At 50.6% G+C, this 20,482-nt stretch overlaps 1 protein-coding gene across 7 annotated transcripts in view; it reads right to left on the bottom strand.

Annotated features, from left to right (window-relative positions):
- The window catches only part of SLC2A9 (solute carrier family 2 member 9), a 231,717-nt gene that overhangs the window by 175,712 nt on the left and 35,523 nt on the right, over nucleotides 1-20,482 (bottom strand). For 4 of the 7 annotated variants that reach the window (XM_070506228.1, XM_044767825.2, XM_070506230.1 and 1 more), the window contains 2 exons: nucleotides 17,872-17,972; nucleotides 9,473-9,571 (listed from right to left, as the gene is read on the bottom strand). In XM_070506228.1, coding sequence (XP_070362329.1) covers nucleotides 9,473-9,571; nucleotides 17,872-17,934 — 162 coding nt within the window. In that variant the 5' untranslated portion in view covers nucleotides 17,935-17,972. Of the gene's footprint in view, nucleotides 1-9,472; nucleotides 9,572-11,292; nucleotides 11,408-12,616; nucleotides 12,851-17,871; nucleotides 17,973-20,482 lie in introns of those variants that run through there. The other 3 variants (XM_070506231.1, XM_014864331.3, XM_044767826.2) reach the window with 3 other exon arrangements.

Below are 20,482 nucleotides of genomic sequence, written 5' to 3'. Positions count from 1 at the left end.
AAACAAGGCAGCAGCATCTTACACTACAGAAAAATGGGAAACAACCTAAGAGGACTGCAAAGGGAAGATGGGACACCCACATGATGCACAATTCACAGCCATTAGAAATCCCGGGGATGGAGAATTTTCAATAACCCATGAAAATGTTCATAATATAAACACTAACCCCCCCAAAAAAGACGCTCTTTGGCAAAAAGAGTAGATTTAGACAAAGTCTTAAAAGTGGCCTCTGGGTGGGGCCAAGGTTGTGACTGTCTTGTTCAGACACAGGATGCCATCCACTGGCCGAGCGGCCGTGGGCCAGTTACTCAGTGTCTCTCCTCCTGGGTTCCTCTCTTTGCAGAAGGGGATTATCCCCACAATACCTGCCATGCGGGATTCATAGTGGTCGTTTTAGTATTTAGTCTGCCTGTTCTGTTTGCTTTCTCTAATAGAAGCCTGTTTTGCTTTTATATGTAGTGAGACAAGGTGAGGCAAAAGGAAGAGAGAAGAAAGAAAAGAGCGAGAGAGAAAGACTCTGGGGTTCAAAAACCAAAGGCAGTCATGTTCCACGCTCAAATTAACCAGAGACACTCATTTCATCAAAGTAATTGCCACCTGTTTCTGACAGGAGGCACAGGTTTCTCCTGTGACCTCGGCCCTCTGCCGCCAAGACGCCCAGCCCCACTGCGCCGCCATCAACCTGCCCAGCGCCCGCGTCTTTCACAGGATCTTTACACAACATCCTTCTCAGTTTTCCTGAGAATTGGCCTCAGGCCACACCGCGGTGCCCTGCCACATGCCACGTGCCCCTGCTTCTCTGAGAGCGCCAGGGCTCCCAGAACAGTCGCTAAAACCGCAGCCTGGGGTGGGATGAACCGAAGGACCAGCACTCACTCGTTCCTGGGCCCTCTGTTCGCTGGTTCATTTGAGCAGCTTCTAATGTCTGAGGCTAACTGGGGTGGCTGTGCTCTTGCAGAGAGATCATGATTTAAGTCTTTATCGCCACTTGTTTACTTTCCCTTATGGAAGGAGCAGGGAGAGGAAAATGATGGAATATTTCATCTCTGCTGGGAAATTCATGGGAAGTCAAATGAATTGTTCTGCAGAAGCCCTGGGTTTAAATACTAAGACCAAACGTCACCAATCAGAAATCCCTGGAAAGGCGAGTAGTTCATTATGAAAGCCAAACCACTCACTGTTATTTTTGTGGATGCTGGTTTTGCTTCAAAGTCCGAATTGATAGGAGTGAGGCAGTTAGACCCAAAAGTTCTCATCCATTCTTTCTCTCCCAGTCCGCCCTTCTCTCATTCACTAATTCATTTAACAATTTTTTTTTAGTATTTTCATGTTTTGAACATACATTTGTATAATATACATTGCATATATACAATATACAGTTGTATAATTAAGAATTTGGCTGGCCTTTCTCCCTGGTTCTTGGAAGGTAGCCTCTAAACTCTTGGAATTTCCTGAGTGATCATAATGTTTTTGTTATTCATGGTGGGGGGGCCTCTCAGACCCCACCTGATGGTTTATAGAAATGAGATAACTCAGGTTGGGGGCGGCCATGCTAGGAAGACCAACCATGCGGTTAGAGGGTTAGGGCTGGGAGCCAGGTGACATTAGCCCTACCTCCAAGGAGGGGAGGGGGACTGGAGATTGATCTGCTCAGTCATGCCCAAATAATGAAACCGCAATAATAACTCTGAATGCCAAAGCTCGGGTGACCTTCCCTGGTGGACAGTGCTCTGTGCGTTGTGACACATCGATGTGCTGGGGGGTGCATTGCGTCCCGACTCCCTGCAGGGCGATCACCAAAAGTTTCCTGTCTGGAACCCCCACCCCAACCTCACCCTATGTGTCTCTTCTTTTGCCTGATTCTGATTTGTATCCTTTCTGCAAAAATAAAACTGTAGTTGTAAGTATAGTGCTTTCCTGAGTTCTGTGAGTTATTCTAGCAAATTATCAAACCTCAGGGCGTAGTGGGAACCCCCAAATCTGCAACCAGTTGGTCAGAGTTGTGGGCGGCCCTGGGATCCCTGAGCTTGCGGCTGGCGTCTGAGGCAAGGGCAGTCTGTAGAGGGCTATGCTCTTAACCTGTGAATTTGGCCCACCTCTGGGTAGCCAGCGCCTAAAGGCAGCGCCTAAAGGCATCGCAAATCTTTACGCCAGGCCCTCTGCTGGGCGCCGGGGAAACAAATGACCAAGATTTGGAATGACAGTGCCCTGCAGAATCCTGTCTGCTGTACCTTTTGCTAAACCTCCAAGCACTTGCCTGCACTATAGGCCAGGAACCGGGCAAACAGGAGCCAGTGTTCACTCTCCATGCCTGGAATCAGCCCTAAACCATCCCTCCCACCCACCTTCCATCTGTTCTCCCAGACACAGCATTCTCTGTTTGCTTCCTAATTCCTATTTTCCCTCATGCCTCCTATTCAACACATTCATTTAGCTCAACTTTGGTCCTTTTTGGTGACTCTTCTGAATATCCACCCCAGTGGTCATCCTGCTGGAGGCTGGCCACTCTCTCAGGCCCCTTGCAGCATGCCTGTGGGCTCATCCTGCAGCCACAGGCCCTGCATGAGTCTCGGGCAGGAATGTATTCAGGCCCGCCACTCCTCACCAGATGGTCCTTGTGATTGGTCATGCTTGAGCCCCATCCCCTTTGGGACCGTCCTTGTCTTTGCAGGTCCCCTTTGGACCAGAGCCTGGCCTCCAGACTGTCTACTCGGGCTCAGACCTTGCCTTTCTTTAGAACACTGCTTCCAGAATCTTCCTGTAGACTCTTTGGACAACACCCATGAACAAGAGTTTTGACTCATGCCATGTGCTGACACATGACCTCGCCCAAGCTGCACCAGCGGTGCCTGCCCAAGGATAGGCACCCCCCTCAGCTCCTGGAGAACAGCCCCGGGATCCCAGAAACCACGGCCCCGCCAAGCCTGTGAGGTCTCCATCCAGCCCTCCCTGCCCTCTCAGGTGGGAGCCAGACACTGGGGGCCCTCAAGAACCAAGAGGACCTCTCCCACCACAACTCTGCCAGCCCCGGATTATGGTAACAGCACTAATGAAGCAGATCCCAGGCAAGCGACATTCTCCTGCTGAAGGTCAAGGCTTAAAATGGCATAAATCTAAGGCCATTTGCCAGATTTCAGATTAGCGTCTTTACTTGCATTTATGACTGCTTGAAAATTCAAGCAATTACATTAGATTTGATTGGTATGTAAATTAGCCCCGAATTTTGCACAGCCTTTTACAAGGACATCAGAATGCTTTAGATAGACAGATAAGTAGGTAGGTAGGTAGGTAGGGAGATAGACAGTACCAGGCCAGTTAGAATTAGTCATTGGAAACAGAAAAGACAAAGGCTTAGACACACAGCAATAAATGGACAAAAGAGCGAAAAATATTGGGAAATGTACTATCTGTAGGAAAATTCACTGCTTGTGGATTAATTGTTCATAATGCCAGTCAGCTCTCTGCCAGGAGGTCCTAAGCACACCAGGCAGCCACGGGACACCTTTCCTAGAACCTCTAGCACAGAGGTTAGCAAACAACAGCCCAGCCAGTGGGCTAAATCTGGCCCACTGCCTGTTTTTGTAAATAAAGTTTTATTGGCACACAGTCTTGCCCATTCATTTACATATTGTTTATGACTGCTGTCTCACTACAAAGGCAGAATTGAGTAGTTGGGACAAAGACCTTATGGTCTACAAAACCAAAAAGCTCTAGCAGATCAGCTTGGTGGAGCAGAAAGAAGGTACACTTTAGCACGAGATGGGCCTGAGTTCAAGTCCCCATCTGTGTGACTGTGGTATGGGCAGCACTAGAATTTTTACATAGGACAGACTCACAGCTGAAAATTTGGTTGGGGACAAGGAGGCCTAAGGGACTTGCCTTGGAACTGCATTTGCACACAAAGAACTTTTTTAAAAATCTTAAATGTATCCATTTACTCATTTAGCAAATATTTATTATAAATGCTTCCTGTTATCGGTGCTGGCACCATAGAAGCAAGAAAACCATGAAGTCTGTGTCTTCATGGGGCTTAAATTATAAAATGAGGGGAAGGATAGATAAGAAGCAAATAAATATATAATCTCTCAGGCAGTGCTAAATACTATAAACAGAAATAAGCATAAGAGGCCACCGAGTGATGGAAGGTGCTATTTTGGTTGGGCTGGTCAGGGAAGACCTCTCTGAAGAGGGGACAGTTGAGCAGAGGCGAGAGGGAATCTAAGGAGAGAGCAGAGGACTATCTGGGGAAGAGCGTTTCAGGCAGAGGGAACAGCAAGTACGAGGGCCCTGGGGTGCCAGCGTTTGAGGAGCAGCAGTGGGGGCGGGAGGCCGAGCGGATGGAAATGAGAGAGTGAGGGGGAAAGCGCTGGTGAGGACAGCAGCGCGGCCACTAGGCGCCAGATGCCCTGGGCTTGTAGTCCGTGGCGGTATGGGCTGTTTTCCAGGGCGATGGGCAGCCGTGGGGAGTTCTAGCAGAGGCACAATACACTGCCTTACTTTGTAAAGGATGCCCCTGGCCTTTGGGTGAAAATAAACTGTAGGAGCCAGAGTAGAAACAAGAAAACCAGTCAGAAGACCCCACAGTGGGCCAGACTAGACACTGACTCGGTGGTGGCTGCTGGGGTCGTGGTGATGGTGACCAGAGCACCACCACAGCACAGAAACCCTCAAGATTCAATGGCCAAAGACAGTAAAGATTTCTTTCTAGCTCATGCCACACCTAGTGCACATCAGACAGTTCTCTGCTATCTTGTACCTATGCCATCTGGGGGAAGAGAGAACTAAAGAACCTTCTGGAATATCTTCCAGAGCCAGGCCTCAAGCGGCTTATAATCACTTCTGCTCACATCCCCTCGGCCAAAGTGGGTCGAGGACCCTGCATGGACGCACAGGACACACGGGAGTTCTCCTCCGGATGCGGCAGGACCCGGAGTCAGATTCCAGGGGTTCTTTGAAAGCAGGGTGGACAACATGGACATTCACTTAGAGCGACCATGTTGAGAAGAAAACAGTGGAAGTTTAGGGAGCGAATGCTAAAGGGCCCCCAACCCGCCCCAGGAACTTGGACACATTAACTCCCCTGGCCTCAGCTTCCCCGTCTAGGAAACGGGTTAGTTATGGGTCCCTCACAGAATCGCAAAGAGGATTAAATCCGACGCCCTACAAACCATCCCTGACATGAGCAAGCGCTGCTCGTGCCCACAGGGGAGTTATTTTCGTTATTGGCGTTCCAGAAAGTTTCCGGATATCTGAGGAGAGAGAGAAGCCCCGTTGTCAGGTTGCCGCTGGGGGGCACTCAGGGCCAATGTCGGCTGCCGCACGGGTTGTTCAAACAGTGAAGTTCTGCCTCACCCGATGGTAAGTAGCCACGGCCAGCGGTCCCTCTGTGCTCCTGCCACCACCTGGATCCTAACGATCCCACCACTCAAGAGCTGAAGCTGCCCCCGGGCCCTGCATCACTGCTAAACCAGCCGCCCTTCCCATGGGTCAGTGTCCACCTGTGGCTTATCTTCATCAGCACCCTCCCACAGCAGCCTCTTCCCGCCATCTCTTCCCGGTCTCCTGGACCCTGAGGCTGCCTCGCTCACCCATCCCTACGCCCACTGCAAGGGGAAAAGAATTCTGAGTGATCACTACACACCTGGCTGAGCTCCTCCAACATCAGGCCGCCTTTATTTCTCACGGCCACTTCACAAGGCGCTGGTTACTACCCACCTGCAGAGGCGCCCATGTGGGATTCGCATGGAGGCTCCAGCTCAAGGCGGTTTCCACCCTGGGAGGGCCTCTCCCGCCGAGCCTTAGCCCTCAGCCCCCTCTGGTGCTCGCAGGCTGGCCAGCGCTGGCTTGTGCTCCTGTTCTGGCCCCTGAGACCCTCCTCGAGCTGGCCCTGGAGCCCCTTTCCACCCTTTGGACCCCACAATCTAGACCATTCCCAGAAAGGCCCCTGCTCTCTCTCAAGCCCCAGCAAGGGCCCCTGACCTTCCCAGGTAGAATCAAGTCCTTCCACAGGCCTGTGTTTGTATCTCTGCACAACATGTCCTGGACATGTGTCACTGCTGCTGGTCTGGGACAGGGACCTGTGTCCTGTTCATCTCTCTACTCCAGCACCTACCCACATGACACAAGCAAGGTGAACACACAGAGCAGGCCACTGAGGATCTACTGCCTATTTAGCCCTCTCTGTTTCTAAGGAGCAACATGAGTCAAACACGAAGCATTAGGGCCTGTGACACACCTTCAGGCAAAGCACGAAACGGGGCTCCAAGCCTGCCGGTCTGCTTCAAGACTTGCTATAAAGCTCCGGCAGTCAAGAAAGTGCAGCACTGGTGAAAGAAGAGACAACTAGATCAACGGAATGGAACAGAGAGCCCAGAAATAGGCGCACATAAATACAGTCAACTGATCCTTAACAAAAGCACAAAGGCAATATAAATAATGGCGCAAAGATTAGTCTTTTAAACAAATGGTGCTGGAATAATAGTCATCCACATGCAAAAAAAAAGAGAGAGAATCCAGACCCAGATCTTATACCCGTCATAAAAATTAACTCAAAATGGATCACAGACATAAATGTAAAACACAAAACTATGAAACTCCTAAAAGACAACACAGGAGAATATCCAGAGGACCTTGGGCATGGCGGTGACTTTTTAGATATAATACTGAAGGCATGACCCATGAAAGAAACAATCGATAAGTTGGACTTCATTAAAACTAAAAACTTCTGCTCTGTGAAAGACAACGTCAAGAGAACCAGAAGTCAAGCCACAGACTGGGAGAAAATATTTGCAAAAAACACAGCTGATAAAAGGCCGTTATCCAAAATATACAAAGAACTCTTAAAACTCACCAATAAGAACATGAACAATCTCATTTAACAATGGGCAAAAGACCCAACAGACACCTCACCAGAGAAGACATACGGATGGTAAGTAAGTATTTGAAAAGATATTCAACATCATATGTCATTAGGGAATTGCAATTTAAAAGAAGATACCACTATACATCTATTAGCATGTCCAAAGTCCCAAACAATGACCACATGGAATGCTGGCAAGGCCGTGGAGCAGCAGGAGCTCTCCCTCACTGCTGGAGGGAATGCAAGACGCTACAGCCTCTCAGGAAGACAGTCTGTCAGTTTCTTACAAAACTAAACAGCTCTTCCCATCCGACCCAGCAATCAGGCTCCTTGGTACTCACCCAAATGAACTGTATGTCCACACAAAAACCTGCACATGTGTTTACAGCAACTTTATTCATAATTGCCAAAACTGAGATGCACTCAAGAGGTCCTTCAGTAGGTGAGTGGCTAAGTAAACTCTGGTCATCCAGACAATGGAATATTATTCAGCGTTAAAACAAATGAGGCAGGCCAGCCCCATGGCCTAGTGGTTAAGTTCACTCGCTCTGCTTCGGCCGCCCGGGGTTCATCAGTTTGGATCCCGGGCGCAGACCTACATACTACTCATCAAGCCATGCTGTGGCAGCATCCCACGTAGAAGAACTAGAATGACCTAAGACTAGAATATACAACTAGGTACTGGGGCTTTGGGGAGAAAAAACAAACAAACAAACAAACAAAACCAAATGAGCTTTGAAGCTATGAAAAAACACGGAGGAAACTTTAATGCATATGACTAAGTGAAAGAGGACCATGATTCCAACTATGTGACATTCTGGAAAAAGCAGAACTATGGAGACAGTAAAAAGGTCAGTGGTTGCTGGGGGTCAGTGGGGAGGGAGGGACGAACAGGCGGAGCACAGAGGATTTTTAGGGCAGTGGAACTATTTTGAAAGATACTGCAGTGGTGCGTACATGTCATTACACATTTGCCAAAACTCATAGAATACACAACTCCAAGAGCGAACCCTAATGTTAACTGCGGACTTTGGGTGTTAACATTTGTCAAGGTAGGTTCATCGATTATGACAAAAATACCACTCTGGTGCAGAACATTGATAGTGGGGGAGGCTGTGCGTGTGTGAGGGCAAATGGTATATGGGAATTCTCTGTACTTTCTGCTCAATTTTGCTGTGAACTACTCTAAAAAATAACGTTTATTAATTTAAAAAAATTCTTTTGAATGAATGAATGACAGAATCGCTCCTTCCTTGTGTTCCCACAGTCATTGCTATTATTTTCACCTATACCATTCTATTCCAGGTTCAAGTTTTTCGTGTCTCTTTGCTCCACAAGTCATAGATTCTCCACCCTCTGCTGGAGGTTCTGCAGAACTTTCAACATGAAACAAAAGTCCAAATTCCCAGTCCTCCTTTAAAGACAAGGATGGACAAATCAGACCCCATCTCAAGACGATATTACAACGACAGAATCAAAGCCATTGACAGATGCAAGAGTTCAGAGAAGCCACCTAGGCCCCCTGGCTTTCAAACTGTTTTTAGCATCAGAATCAATTTTTCAAATGAACTTACACAGAACTCCAAAACAAAAGAGTTAACAGAGTAAAGTACAGGGCTGTCCTGGCACAAACAGAGGTTGCATCCCTGAGGCACCTCTGAAAATCCCAGGGCTCCTGGGAACCCTTTGGGACCCACTGGTCTGGCCTCTCCTGAGTTTTGCACACAGGGATACTGGGCCCCCAAACCGGATGAAACTGGATGAAAAGCATCCAGGAAGGTCCACAGCCTGGCTCCTGTCGCCGCCTCTTTAGCTCCTGCCCTATGCTCCCCAAACACATCCTGTGCCCCAGCCACATCATACCTGCACTTTCGCAAAGGTTTCACAACTCAGGCCTCCAAGCCGATGCAGAATCCCCTCCTCCAGGAAATCTTCGCTCACACCCCCACCCACCTTACCCCAAGGGGGGAGGTAGGTCAAGCAGAAGCAGCAGCCCCCCGGCAATGGGTAGCACCTAAACCTAAGGGCCTAGGTAGATGGGAACCAAACCTAGGTAGATGGGGGCGGGGGGGGGGGGGGGGGGGGGGGGGGGGGGAGCGGTTTACAAAGGCCTGGGGGAATTGCACCCAACGACAGGATTCCAGACAAAAGCAAACAACGGTCTTAACCAAGTGACCTTTGGCTGTGATTAAAAGCCATAAATACAAAAAGAGCAAATCAAGAAAACGTTTCTATGCATAAGGTACCTCCGTGGCTCCTCAGACTCTGTGCTCCCCGGCCTGAAATAAGACCCTCAGGATCAGCCCGGGACCTCCAGAGGCCCCCTCCTCTGCCTACACTCTCCCAGGACACCCACACTCCAGCCATAAGGAACTGACCTCCCACAGTGCCATCACCGTCTATTTTTGTATCTCCCAGCCACCCTCAAGGGCGGGGGCTGGTCTCACTCCCTCTGCCCCTCCTCTCTCCCCAGTGTCCAGCGAAGGTCTGGCCCGGAAGCGGCCTGGGAAGGTGCAGAATCGGGTACCATCCCGGGCCAGCCGGTAACACCTGAAGCTTTCCGCGTCGCCGCAGCGCCCTCTGCCGGGGGCATCGGAGGCCGCGTGGACTCACCGGAGCCGGGGCGTTCACCACAGAGAGGTTGTACCCGTAGAGGAAGGAGGAGCCGAAGGCGCCCACGAGCGAGGCCACGATGAGCGAGCAGGACCAGTCCTGGGAAGGGAGAGGACAGCACGTCAGACCCGGCCCCCGGGCGCAGAGCCAAGGCCCCGCGGGACGCATCTGGAGGCCGTCCCGGGAACCCCAGGGCAGCCCCACCACCGGCCTCCTCGCCCGGCTGCGCAAGGATCCTTCAGACGCAGACCTGACATCCTTAGCAGGGGCTCTGTAAACTGCTGCTCATTTATTTTAGTCGAATTTGCCCAGTTTCTGACCCACATGGGAGCAAAATCAAAGCTCGCCTACGTTGCCAGCAGTAGCAGCTGGCACTTCGGAAGAGCTATGGGCCAGGCGTTGTTCTGAGCGCTTTCTGCGTATTACCTCATGGAATGCTCGGATCAGGGCTATTTTATCCGGATTTTACAGGTGAGGAAACAAAGGCACAGGGCTGTCCCTAGTGCTGTCTGGCATGGGGGGCTGGAGCCCAGGTGGGCTGGCTCCAGCACTCAGTAGTCATCACTGCACCACGCTACCTCTCCCCACCGCCTCTTCACCTGGAAGCAGTGTCCTGAGGCTGCTGACAGCCACACTGCCGCACACAGACACACCTATGAAGGTACTGTTCCCTGCTGGGGTATCAATCTACAGGCCAGTATGAGCACCTCTGGACAAGGGCCTACAGACAGAGAGAGACAGGGCTTGACTGAGAGAACAAGGCATTTACCTCCATGTAATCCTGTCCTGTGGCTCCATCCAAGGATGGCCACAGCCACAACGAGACCTGGAGCAGAAACATCTGGGCCCCTTGGCAAAGGCTGACCAGCTGGCAGGAGCCAGAGGAGGAAGGCCTGCTTTCCTAGGCTGGCCAGGGAAATGTGGGCCGCTCTCCAGATGGAGGGGACCCAGTGCTCTTGGAAGGCATTCTTTCTCTGCCATCATTTAATGTGTGTGTCTGTGTGTCTGTGTGTGTGTGCTCCGGGTACCAGGCCCTAACAGAGCTCTGGGGGTACAGCAGGAAACAAGAGAGATGAGTCCACAGCTCAGGGAACTGTGTCAGTCAATACTGTTTGGAAGGGGAAGCAGGACCCAATAGCCAATTCCATGCCCCACCCAGCTCCGTAGCCTTCTCCAGCATGGGCTCCAGGCCAGACGGCTCCACCATGCAGCTGGGGGAGCCTGAGCTGGTGTCTTGACCTTTCTGGGTCTCAGCTTGTGCAGCTGTACAACAGGATGTAAATAGTAGCCCCGGCTGCAGAAGTTGTTGAGAAGTCAGTATGATGCTGGATGAGGATGTTCAGAGTGTTGCATCCCGGTGCCAAGTGTTCAGAGAGGGTGTTTACTCTTTGTTTTCTCTTTCCACTCCCTCTGCCTAGCCATACAGAATGGCCGTTGCCTAAGTTTCATGCCGAGGTCTCTCTTGACATGGCCCGAGTGACTATTGTCTACCTGAAATGCTCCCTTCTAGACACTTCTGTTATCTAAGACCCATTGCCAGCGTCTCTTCCGAAAGCTCCACCTCCTCGTTTTTACCATTAACTCTTTGATTCAACTCCATCTGACCTCCAGGTCTGTCTCTTCTGACTGTGTAACCTTGGGCCAGTTACAGAGCTGCTCTGTGAATCTGCCTGCATCTGCAAAACAGGGATGACAGTGGACCCCACCTCGTAGCATATTATGCAGAAGAAAGGAGTTAAACCAGGTAAGGTCCTCGCCTGTCCTGTGGTAGGTGCCCGTGAATGTCAGCAGCAGAGGCTGGACAATGGGTGGGGTCTTACTTTTTGAGGGCGGGGGTCTTCCTTCCAGTAGATGCTGGTGATCGGATGGAGGCAAGAGGAAGGATTTTTAGGCCCTGGAGATGGACGTTGCCACGTGTGAGGCCACAATATTTTTCTGCAGTAAGAGGAGCTTGAGCTGAATGGGATTCATTCACGGAACAGAATCACATTTTGGACAGAATGCCCGTTCTCCACCGCCTTTTGTCCTCAAACTCATCCTCCAGGTCTTAGATGTCACTCCTCCTGACACTGGGAGTGAGGCCTCCCTCACTCCCAGCCCCATCATTCTTCCCTTGTCCGCATCCATCAGAAGGCAGACAAGAGCAGGTGGGAGTCATCTCCCTGGAGCCCCCTGCCCCTGCATGGCCTGCCGGTGCCCACCACCTCTCACCTCTGGCCCCAGGGGCAGAGGTGAAACTGGCAGTTAGCCAGTGATGATTAAGTAGCTAGTAACGTTAGTTTTTTCCTTTTTGCAATTACTGATTCTAGCTTTTAGCTGTTTAACCCGCCCATCGTTAACTATGCTGCTTAGGCAATATGCTATCTGACTCCCACTAGGCTCCTATAGATAACATCACCCTGGAGCCTGGGTCACCATGGAAATGGGTGTGTGAGCTGTTTCTCAGGAATTAGAACCCCTTGTCCACTTCAGGCCAGTTGAGACCACCAACTCATCAACCCGGCCCACGCAGATGTCTGATGAGTGACCTTTTGATGTCAAGAGGCTAAAAACTCCACCCTCAGATCATGCTAACGCCGCCATTTGGTGAACATGGGTCCTATGAAGAGGCATAGAGTGTGACTAGGCTTGCGCAGATCATTGATTACCTCACCTCTCTCACCTCCAGTCACCTCTCTCCACATTTCAGACCACCTTGCCCCATCCCATAAATATCCCTGAGTCCCTGTTTTCCAGGAAGCGAATTTGAGGCTCATGCTCTCGCTTCCTCACATGGCTGCCTTGTGATTAAACCCTCTCTCTGCTGCAATCTCGTTGTCTCAGTGTTTGGCTTTGCGGGCGGCAGGCAAAAATGAACCTGGTGCCGTAACAGAGGGTGCCCGCTGGCAGGGGGCAGGCAGGGAGGAAGGGAGTGCTGCCCAGCCTGTGCGAGGTAGTTCTCTGCTGTGGCCTCATCACATGAGCACCGCTACGCTGCCAGAAGATGCTGTCAGCCCAGGAAACTGCGGCTCGAGAGGTGGGATGCCAGAGCTGGGTCACAGGGACCAGGATGCAGGACCCACATGCAGGGGTCCCTGAGCAAAGCCACAGCCTTTCAAGCACAGAGGTCCTGTGGTTGGCACAGAGGCTGGTGATGGTAGTTACCTTTCTTCTGCTCCCGCCCAGTGTCCCGCTGCTCGGGCAGGCACCCTCGGGAGGCCCCGGGCAGCTCGGGCCGCATGGGAGGGGAGCCAAGCTCAGTTCCCAGGAATCCATGCTCTGTTTCCCCGACCGCTGGCCCCGATGGCCCTTGCTGCTGGCGACTGGGCCCCCGCAGGGCCTCCAGCTGGGCTCTGCCGGAGCATCTCCCTGAATGAGGAGCAGAGGGTGGGAACACGCCAACAGGAAATGTGGCAATTTTCTCTCCTCTGAACGGGAAGTTGGGCAATGTTCTCTGTTTTGTTTTCTTTTCCCTGTTCCCAAGTCGTAACAGCAACTGAAGAGTATTAAAGGGAAACTCGTCTTCTGAGGAATCACCACCCGGGGTGTGGATTTTTCCTTTGGCATCTTTTTATTTTCCCTCTTAACAAGGCCAACGCAGGGAATGGAGCAACTGGCATTACCCCGGGCCAAGTGTCCCAAAGGTCACTGACTTCGCAGAAGAAGCCTGGCAGGGTTCCAGCCCTGACTCCACTGCTTTTTAACTATGTGTCCTCAGGCAAGTCACTTTGCTTCTCTGAGCTACTGGTTTACAAGTGCAAAATGGGAGACTGGTCCCGCCCTGACTGACTGCAGTGTGATTCCGAGGCTGAAATAGAAGACACACGGCCCAGAGCAGCCTGTTGCAGATGGACGTGGGCTGCCCTGAGGCTCTAGAACAAATGAGGAGGCTGTGGGTTTGGAAGAAAAAGAATCTGCCACTCAGTGCTTCCTCTGTCCCGCTCATGCAGCACTGGCTGAGGGAGCACCTCCTACTGCCCGCCCCGGGCTGGCTCAGGGAAGGATTAGGGAGGCAAGACCCCTCATGCTCACTAGCACGTCATGAGAATCAATCGCTGCATGGCCGATTTGCCCCAGATGTCAGAGGGGCACCTTCACTCGTGTCTAGGACAGGCTGCCTCAGCCATTTGCTCCCAGAGGCAGAGAGCAGGTATGGAGGCTGGCGGGGCAAAGGCGAGTTTGGGGAATGCAGAACGCCTAAGAGGCCAGGGCAGCCCTCCAGTCCACAAAAAAGAGACAAGAAGCCAGCAAACTGGGTTTAATGGAAAGCACACATTGAAATAAAAGGTGTGGAGTATTACAGAAGTGCCGGGAGCGTGGAACATCAAGTGCACGTTCAAACATCCAGCCCGGAGATGCACAATGGCAGAAAAAAAGCTGCTCAAGGGGGAACCAAAACTTGCAAAAGGAAAAGCCAACCCTCCATACTGAGGCTGGTTATTTACTGAGCACACGCGTCACTCAGTGCAATCACCGCTCTGTGTATTAATCATGCATGGATACCTCTCGGAGAGTTGGCTCTTCCTGGAGTTGGTTTTCAGCCAGTGAGCGATTGGCACCCTCACCTCACGGAGCTGTGGTCCAGAGCACATGGAAGCTCTTGATTACGACCTGACGTGCAATGACCGAGGCTTCCCCAGGAAAACATGGAGAAGGTACCGAGCCAACCTGAGGCTGGATCAAGGAAGACTTTCTGGAAGAGGTGATTCCTGAGCAGATTCTTAAACAATGTGTAAACCCAGGGAATATGCGGGCAGAGAAGGGCTTGGGATGGGAGGCTGCTCAGCCCGGGCCTGCAGGCATGGATGCCCTGGGGTATGTGGGGAAACAAAATAATTGAGCGTGGTTGGTTGGGGCCTAACGTGTGGGAGGGGAAGAGACAGCTGCTTCCCCGTGGATTGAGGACCACCCTGTGTGTCCTGATGGGGACTTTATATTCTTCATCTCAAAAGGCACCAGGACCTAGGCAGTCCACACAAAGGTGCAGCTGGGTGTAAAGTGGGAGGGAGGGTGCTGGGTCCCTGGTGTCTGGGGAGTCCCTGGGCTGAGAAGGCTTCCAAGGTCAAAAAGCATTAAGGGCCCTGCCAGCCAAGCTCAGCATGTCAACAGGCCACACTGGCCCGAGGCCCAGCGGTGTACCCTGCGTGTGGGCATGGGGCCCTGTGGAGCTGCCCCTGCCCACCTCCGCTGCCTCAACTTCCCTGACCCAAAGTCCTGCTGAATTTGAGCTCTGAGGGCAGAAGCCAGAGGGGCTGCTCCTGGGCCTGCCCGGCACCAGGGGCTCTGCCAGAACCAGGGACTGGACCCAAGTCACTAGAGCATGAGAAACTTGCAGGGCACACTCCCTTTCTCTCTGGTGGCCTGGAGGCGGAACTTGGCCTGAAGAGTTCCTCTTATTGGTGGAGCCAGGTGTCTGTAAATCTTCTCCCCAGGCTGCCAACAAACTGGCTCAGGGGTGAGCAGCGACTTGCCCAGAGTCACACAGCTGAGAGTAGAACCCAGCTGTCCTGGCTCAAGTTCCAGGCCAGTGCTCTGGCTATTTAGAAAGCCCGGCCATCAAATTAACTGCACTTTCTTCCTTCAGGCAGATGAGTGATCTCCAGTCCCCAGTGGTGTCCCCAGGGCTTCCTAAGGTGACAAGATACACAGCTTGACTCTCTGAAAGCCTCGGCAAAGGTGATGGGAGCTGTCCCTTCACTTCGCCACAGCTCAGCGTTGCAAAACCCAGACGCTGGCGCCATGCTGCCTGGGTGTGGGTCTCTGCCCAGCCACTTACAACCTGTGAGCTCTTGGGCAAGTTATTCGGCCTCTCTGGGCACAGCGTCCCCATCTGATTGGTGGGCATGATAACAGCACCACCGCCTCACAGACTTGTTGGGAAGATTCAATGAGTTTATACATGAAAAACGCATAGAACCCTGGAACCCAGGACAGCACCGGCATATGGCAAGCGTATGATGAATATTCATTATTTTTCTTCAAATCACCTTGTTCCCAGATAATGTGCTATTTTTTGACCCAAATACTTTCATCCTTTTCTAAATAAATGCCATCGGGAGGACTCTGTGTAGAAAGATTTGCTCCCCTCGGGAAGACACTGTCCTCAGCAGTAAAAGGAGAGGTCTGGGGCCAGGTTGATGTCATGGGACAATTGCTAAGGCCCATGCCAGTGCTCAAGTTCTGGCCCTCTGTGAAGAACGTGCTGTGGTGTGGCTCTGTGAACCAGAGGGCAGCTGGCCAGGGCTCCCCGTTACCCAAAGCACCCTCCTACCTTTGTTGCACAGTACATGTCTACACCGCTTTGCCCTTGGCCAAGTGTTCACACCCAAGATATCACCAATCCCCCCAGCAGCTCTATGAGGGGCCCACTAGGCTGATGTTATGGGGAAGAACTGAAGTTCAAGGAGAAGTGGATTTGTCCGTCTCCAAGTCCAGCGCCATCCCCCCATTCCACATGGCCTGTGGCCCATGCTCTCAGGCAGATCGTAAGAAAATTAGCTCCATCAAGGACGTGGTCATAAACAAACATTCCTAGGGTGCTGGGGCCTTTCACCTGTTCCGACACTCATTCCTCATGCAGACACCCACTCATCGGCATCCATCAAGTGAGAGCCTCCTCCTGCAGGTTCTCCTGGCCCTTGCTCAGGCTCTTCCCTCTGGCTCCCTACAACAACTTTGCCCGTTGTTCAGTACTCAGCTCTCCCCCGCTGAGCCCCCAGAATCCTCCCTGGACCTCTCTCTGCCCCGCTCCTGTGTGCCACGTGCTGCTCACAGCTGCGCCCGCTCTGATCGCTTTCTTGCAAGCGTCTGCCCTCGTGTGTGCCTTCCCCTCTGGAGAGGAGCTCGCCGAGGGCAGGGACTGTGTGTGTCTGTTATGAGGTGAACTGTGCCCCCCAACATCCATATGTTGAAGCTTTACCCCTGATACCTCCAAATGTGACTGCATTTGGAGATAGGGCCTTTAAAGAGGAGATTAAAGTAAAATGAGATCACGAGGAGATCCTAACCCAGTATGGCTGGAGTCCTCATAGGAAGCGGACATTAGGACACAGACACACACAGATGCGAAGTCACAGCGAGAAGACAGCCGTCTACAAGCCAAGGAGAGATGCCTCAGAAGAAACCAACTCTGCCGACACCTTGATCTTGGACTTCTAACTTCTAGGACTGTGAGATAATAAATTCCTGTTGTCTGTGGTGCTTTTCACGGCAGCCGAGCAGACTCACACCATGTCCTGAGCATCTCTGCTTTCCCAGGGCCTTCCTCCCCACTGGCTCAGGGAGGGGCCCGGTAGATCCTTCTGGCACTGAACTCAAACTGTCCTCTGGATGATTTGCTGAGGCTAGAAATTTGGCTTGAACAAGATGAAAATTTTCTGCCAGGAAAGGGTAGGAAAAAAGGGGAGTTTCTGTCAAGTATCATTTAAGCAGAAGGTTTGAGATGACTACACCTCTTTCTTCATCAGACCGAATGCCTGGACGGTGGAGCCTTGACTTAAGCTAATATAGACACCAAGAAGGATATACAGGGAATCGCTCTCTATTTAACATGATTCCGCCGTGTCCCCGGATGACCTGAGGCAGGTGGCTTGGCCTCCCTGAAACTCCATTCCCACCTGTGAGATGGGGATAATGAAGCTCAGCCTGCTAATTTCAGATGTCCCTGGCAATTTAGTGGATACACTTGTGTTGCTCTTTGTCCTGATAAATAAAGGTTAATTACAAATATGGACATATCTTCTTGTGAGTCCTGGTTGCTTCCATACCCATCACAGGAGACAAGGCATAGAGGGGCCAGGGTTCCAGACCAGTTGCACCTGCAATTGGCTATGTAGCCTTGATGAGTGGCTTCAGCCTTCTCTGAGCCTCAGTTCCCTGCCTGTAAAATGAGGGGAGTGATGCCTTCACCATGGTGTGGCCAAGAGAACCAAATGAGAGACCCATGTAAAGGTCCAGCACAGAGCGGGTGCTGTCTGGCTATTGATTTTTTAATTTGGCTTAAAGGGAGGGTTCAAGGAGTCCCAAGGGGGGAGAGAGTGTTTGTAAGTGCTGAGGACTTCCAGGAGGAGGGGGCACCTGAACTGGGCCTTGTGGTGGGGTGGAGGATGGGTCTCAGTGTATCCTTAAGGATGATGACATCATTACCTTCAATATCAATGTCCCCTCCTGAAAATGACCTTTGGTATGGAGACATCACCCCCCTGTCCAGAAGGTCACCAGCAGATAGTATTATCAACAAAGTACAGTGCCATCAGTGGCCTGCGCCTCATCGCACACACTTTCCGACTTCTCGGCTCCTTCCCACATAACTGTGCTCCCAGCCTCTGCTCACTCTCCTCCGCCTGACCTCACCTTCACCCCCACTTCCCAGGAGGGACCGCCCTGGCGTATAAGGGAGAGACAAGGAATCCAGGACTGACCGATTTCTTTTTCACCAAATCGCTTTCTTGGCTATCTGCTGGGTCCTTTTCACTGAGCTGCATGGTTTCTTTTTCAGATTTTGGGCTGGGCTTCTTTGTTCCTGAGAAAAAAGGAGGAAGTCATTAGACACCTGATGTCGCAGATGGGTAACTCAGGGGAGGTGGCCCCGAACAGGTGAGGGGCCCTGACGAGGACACCAGGATGGGGGACCCCAGCTCCCCCTGGAGACCTAGGCACCTCCTTCCTCTACTCTGGCCTCCGTTTCTCTATTGTGAGATGGTTGGGTTGGACTACATCTGTTTCCCACACTTGCTGCATTGCTTATTAAATACAGGCCCCTTTCCAGAAGATTCTCATCAGAAAGTCATTCTTAGGGTGGGGGTACATCTTGGAAACACTAGAGTTTCTGTCCCCAAGATGTGAAAATAAAAGCAAAAGCAGTACAAATTAAAATGAAGCACTAATGTCCCCATCAATCTGGAAACTATTACCAAAATTGTAAGCAGAGTCACTGGTGTGACAGAAGGAGAAAACCGTACAGCTTTTCTGCAGTTTGGAAATATGTTTCTAGAGCCATAAAAATATTTAGGCCCAACTACTCCATTTACAAATGGCTCCATTTATAAACTCCATTTATAAGAAGTTAGCTGAAAGCAGTAATAAAAATGCGCAGAAAGATTTAAGCCTGAGATTGTCATTACAGCATTTTTCATGTTAGAAAAACAGTATTCACAATAGGAAAGAATATCTTACCAGAAAGTGTAGATAAATTATGGTACATCCGTATGATGGAAACTCATGCAGTGCTTAAAGACTTACATTAAAGGGGAACATTTAATGTCATGGGAAAATGTTTAGAATTCTTACTTGACAAAAAGAGGAAGACATATAAAAAATATATATTAGTCAGCATTAAAAATAGAGGTACTTCTATGGGCCGGCCCTGTGGCCTAGTGGTTAATTTCAGTGCACTCCACTTTGCGGCCCAGGTTCGGTTCCCAGGCATGGGCCTACATGATTATCGGCAGCCATGCTGTGGCAGTGACCCTCATACAAAATAGAGGAAGACTGGCACAGATGTTAGCTCAGGGTGAATCTTCCTCAGAAAAAAGAAAGGTATACTTATAGAGTCACACGATTAAACAATTTATGTACTTAAACTATGCCTATGTGTTTTTTAAATTTAAAATTAAATTTAAAATAAAATGTTTATATATTATTTATTCAACAATTCTTTATTAAGCTCCTAGTGTCTAGGTTAAGAGGAGGCAATCCTGAGCAAGACGGCACTTGCTCCGCCCTCGTGGAGCTTGTGTTCTAGGAGAAGAGACAATTAAGGCAGAGAGTGCAGACCGCATACAGGTGCAGGTGTACAGGTGAGCGGGCTGGCCCAGTGCAGGATGGGAGAGCAGTGGGGAGGGGCCGTGGAGATGAGCAGAGGACAGTCACATGCTTATGTGCACAGAAAATAGATTGCCTGGAAGCAGCGACACATAACAGCAGTTACCATTTGACTGTGGCATTTCAGCCACCTTTCATCTGATACGTTTGCCTGTAGTTCTCCAATTTTGTAGACTAAGAAAAAAAAAATTTTACAACTAGAAAAACAAGTTTTTAAAATTACTTAAAAAAAATTTTTTTTGAAGAAGTAAGCCCTTACGTTCTCAAGTAGACCTAAAAACATTCAATTCTGGAAGAATACATAGTTTTGTAACATGATGGCTCTGAGGTCCAGAAGTCATTTGAGCTGGCCTGACAAGAAGACTGGGGAGCTGCTGTGGCCAACACTTGAGTGGGACATTCAAGGCCCTCCACTGAGAGACCCCACCTGTCTCGTCCCAGCACACACCCAGGGACACTCCAGCACGCTGGACCTCTGTTTTCAGGCCTCTCTTGCTGTTTCTTGGGCTGTTCCCTTGGCCTAGAATGCTTTCCCTCCTTCCCCTGTCTCACCCTCCAGGCCCACCTCCTCTGCCCATCTGTCTGTTCCTTCTGGAAAATCTCAATCACTTCCTCCTGTGCACGTATCCTAGCATGTCCCATTAGCCTAGCAGGAAGAAAACTGTACAGGCTGACTCTTCTCTTGTCTGTGTCCTCACGAGTGACTGAGACCTCCTCCCAATGGTTCATGTTACATGTTGACTTGGCAAGGCCATGGCGCTCAGTTGTTTGGTTGAACACCTAGAGAACAGGCTAGATGTTGCTGGTGTGTTTTATATACAATTAAGATTTACAATCAGTTGACTTTAAGTAAAGCAGTGACACTCCATAATGGGAGTGGGCCTCATTCAGTCAGTTGAAGGCCTTAAGCGCAAAGACTGAGGTACCTTGAAGAGGAAGGAATTTGGCCTCAAGAGAGAAACATAGAAATTCGGTCTGAGTTTCCAGACTTCAGACCAAGACTGCAACATCAACTTCTACCGGAATTTCTAGCCTGCTGGCTCACCATATGGGTTTTGAGCTTGCCAGCCCCCACAATTGCATGAGCCAACTCCTTAGAATTTCTCTCTCTCCCTCTCTCTCTCCCTCACTTTCTATCTATATCTACATCTATGTCTATATTTATATCTACACATATCTATTATATAGTTATACATCCTACTGGTTCTG

The sequence above is a fragment of the Equus asinus genome, chromosome 3 (assembly GCF_041296235.1).
Source record: "Equus asinus isolate D_3611 breed Donkey chromosome 3, EquAss-T2T_v2, whole genome shotgun sequence".
In the NCBI taxonomy this organism is placed as follows: domain Eukaryota; kingdom Metazoa; phylum Chordata; class Mammalia; order Perissodactyla; family Equidae; genus Equus; species Equus asinus.
This window is presented reverse-complemented; position numbering and strand designations above follow the sequence as displayed.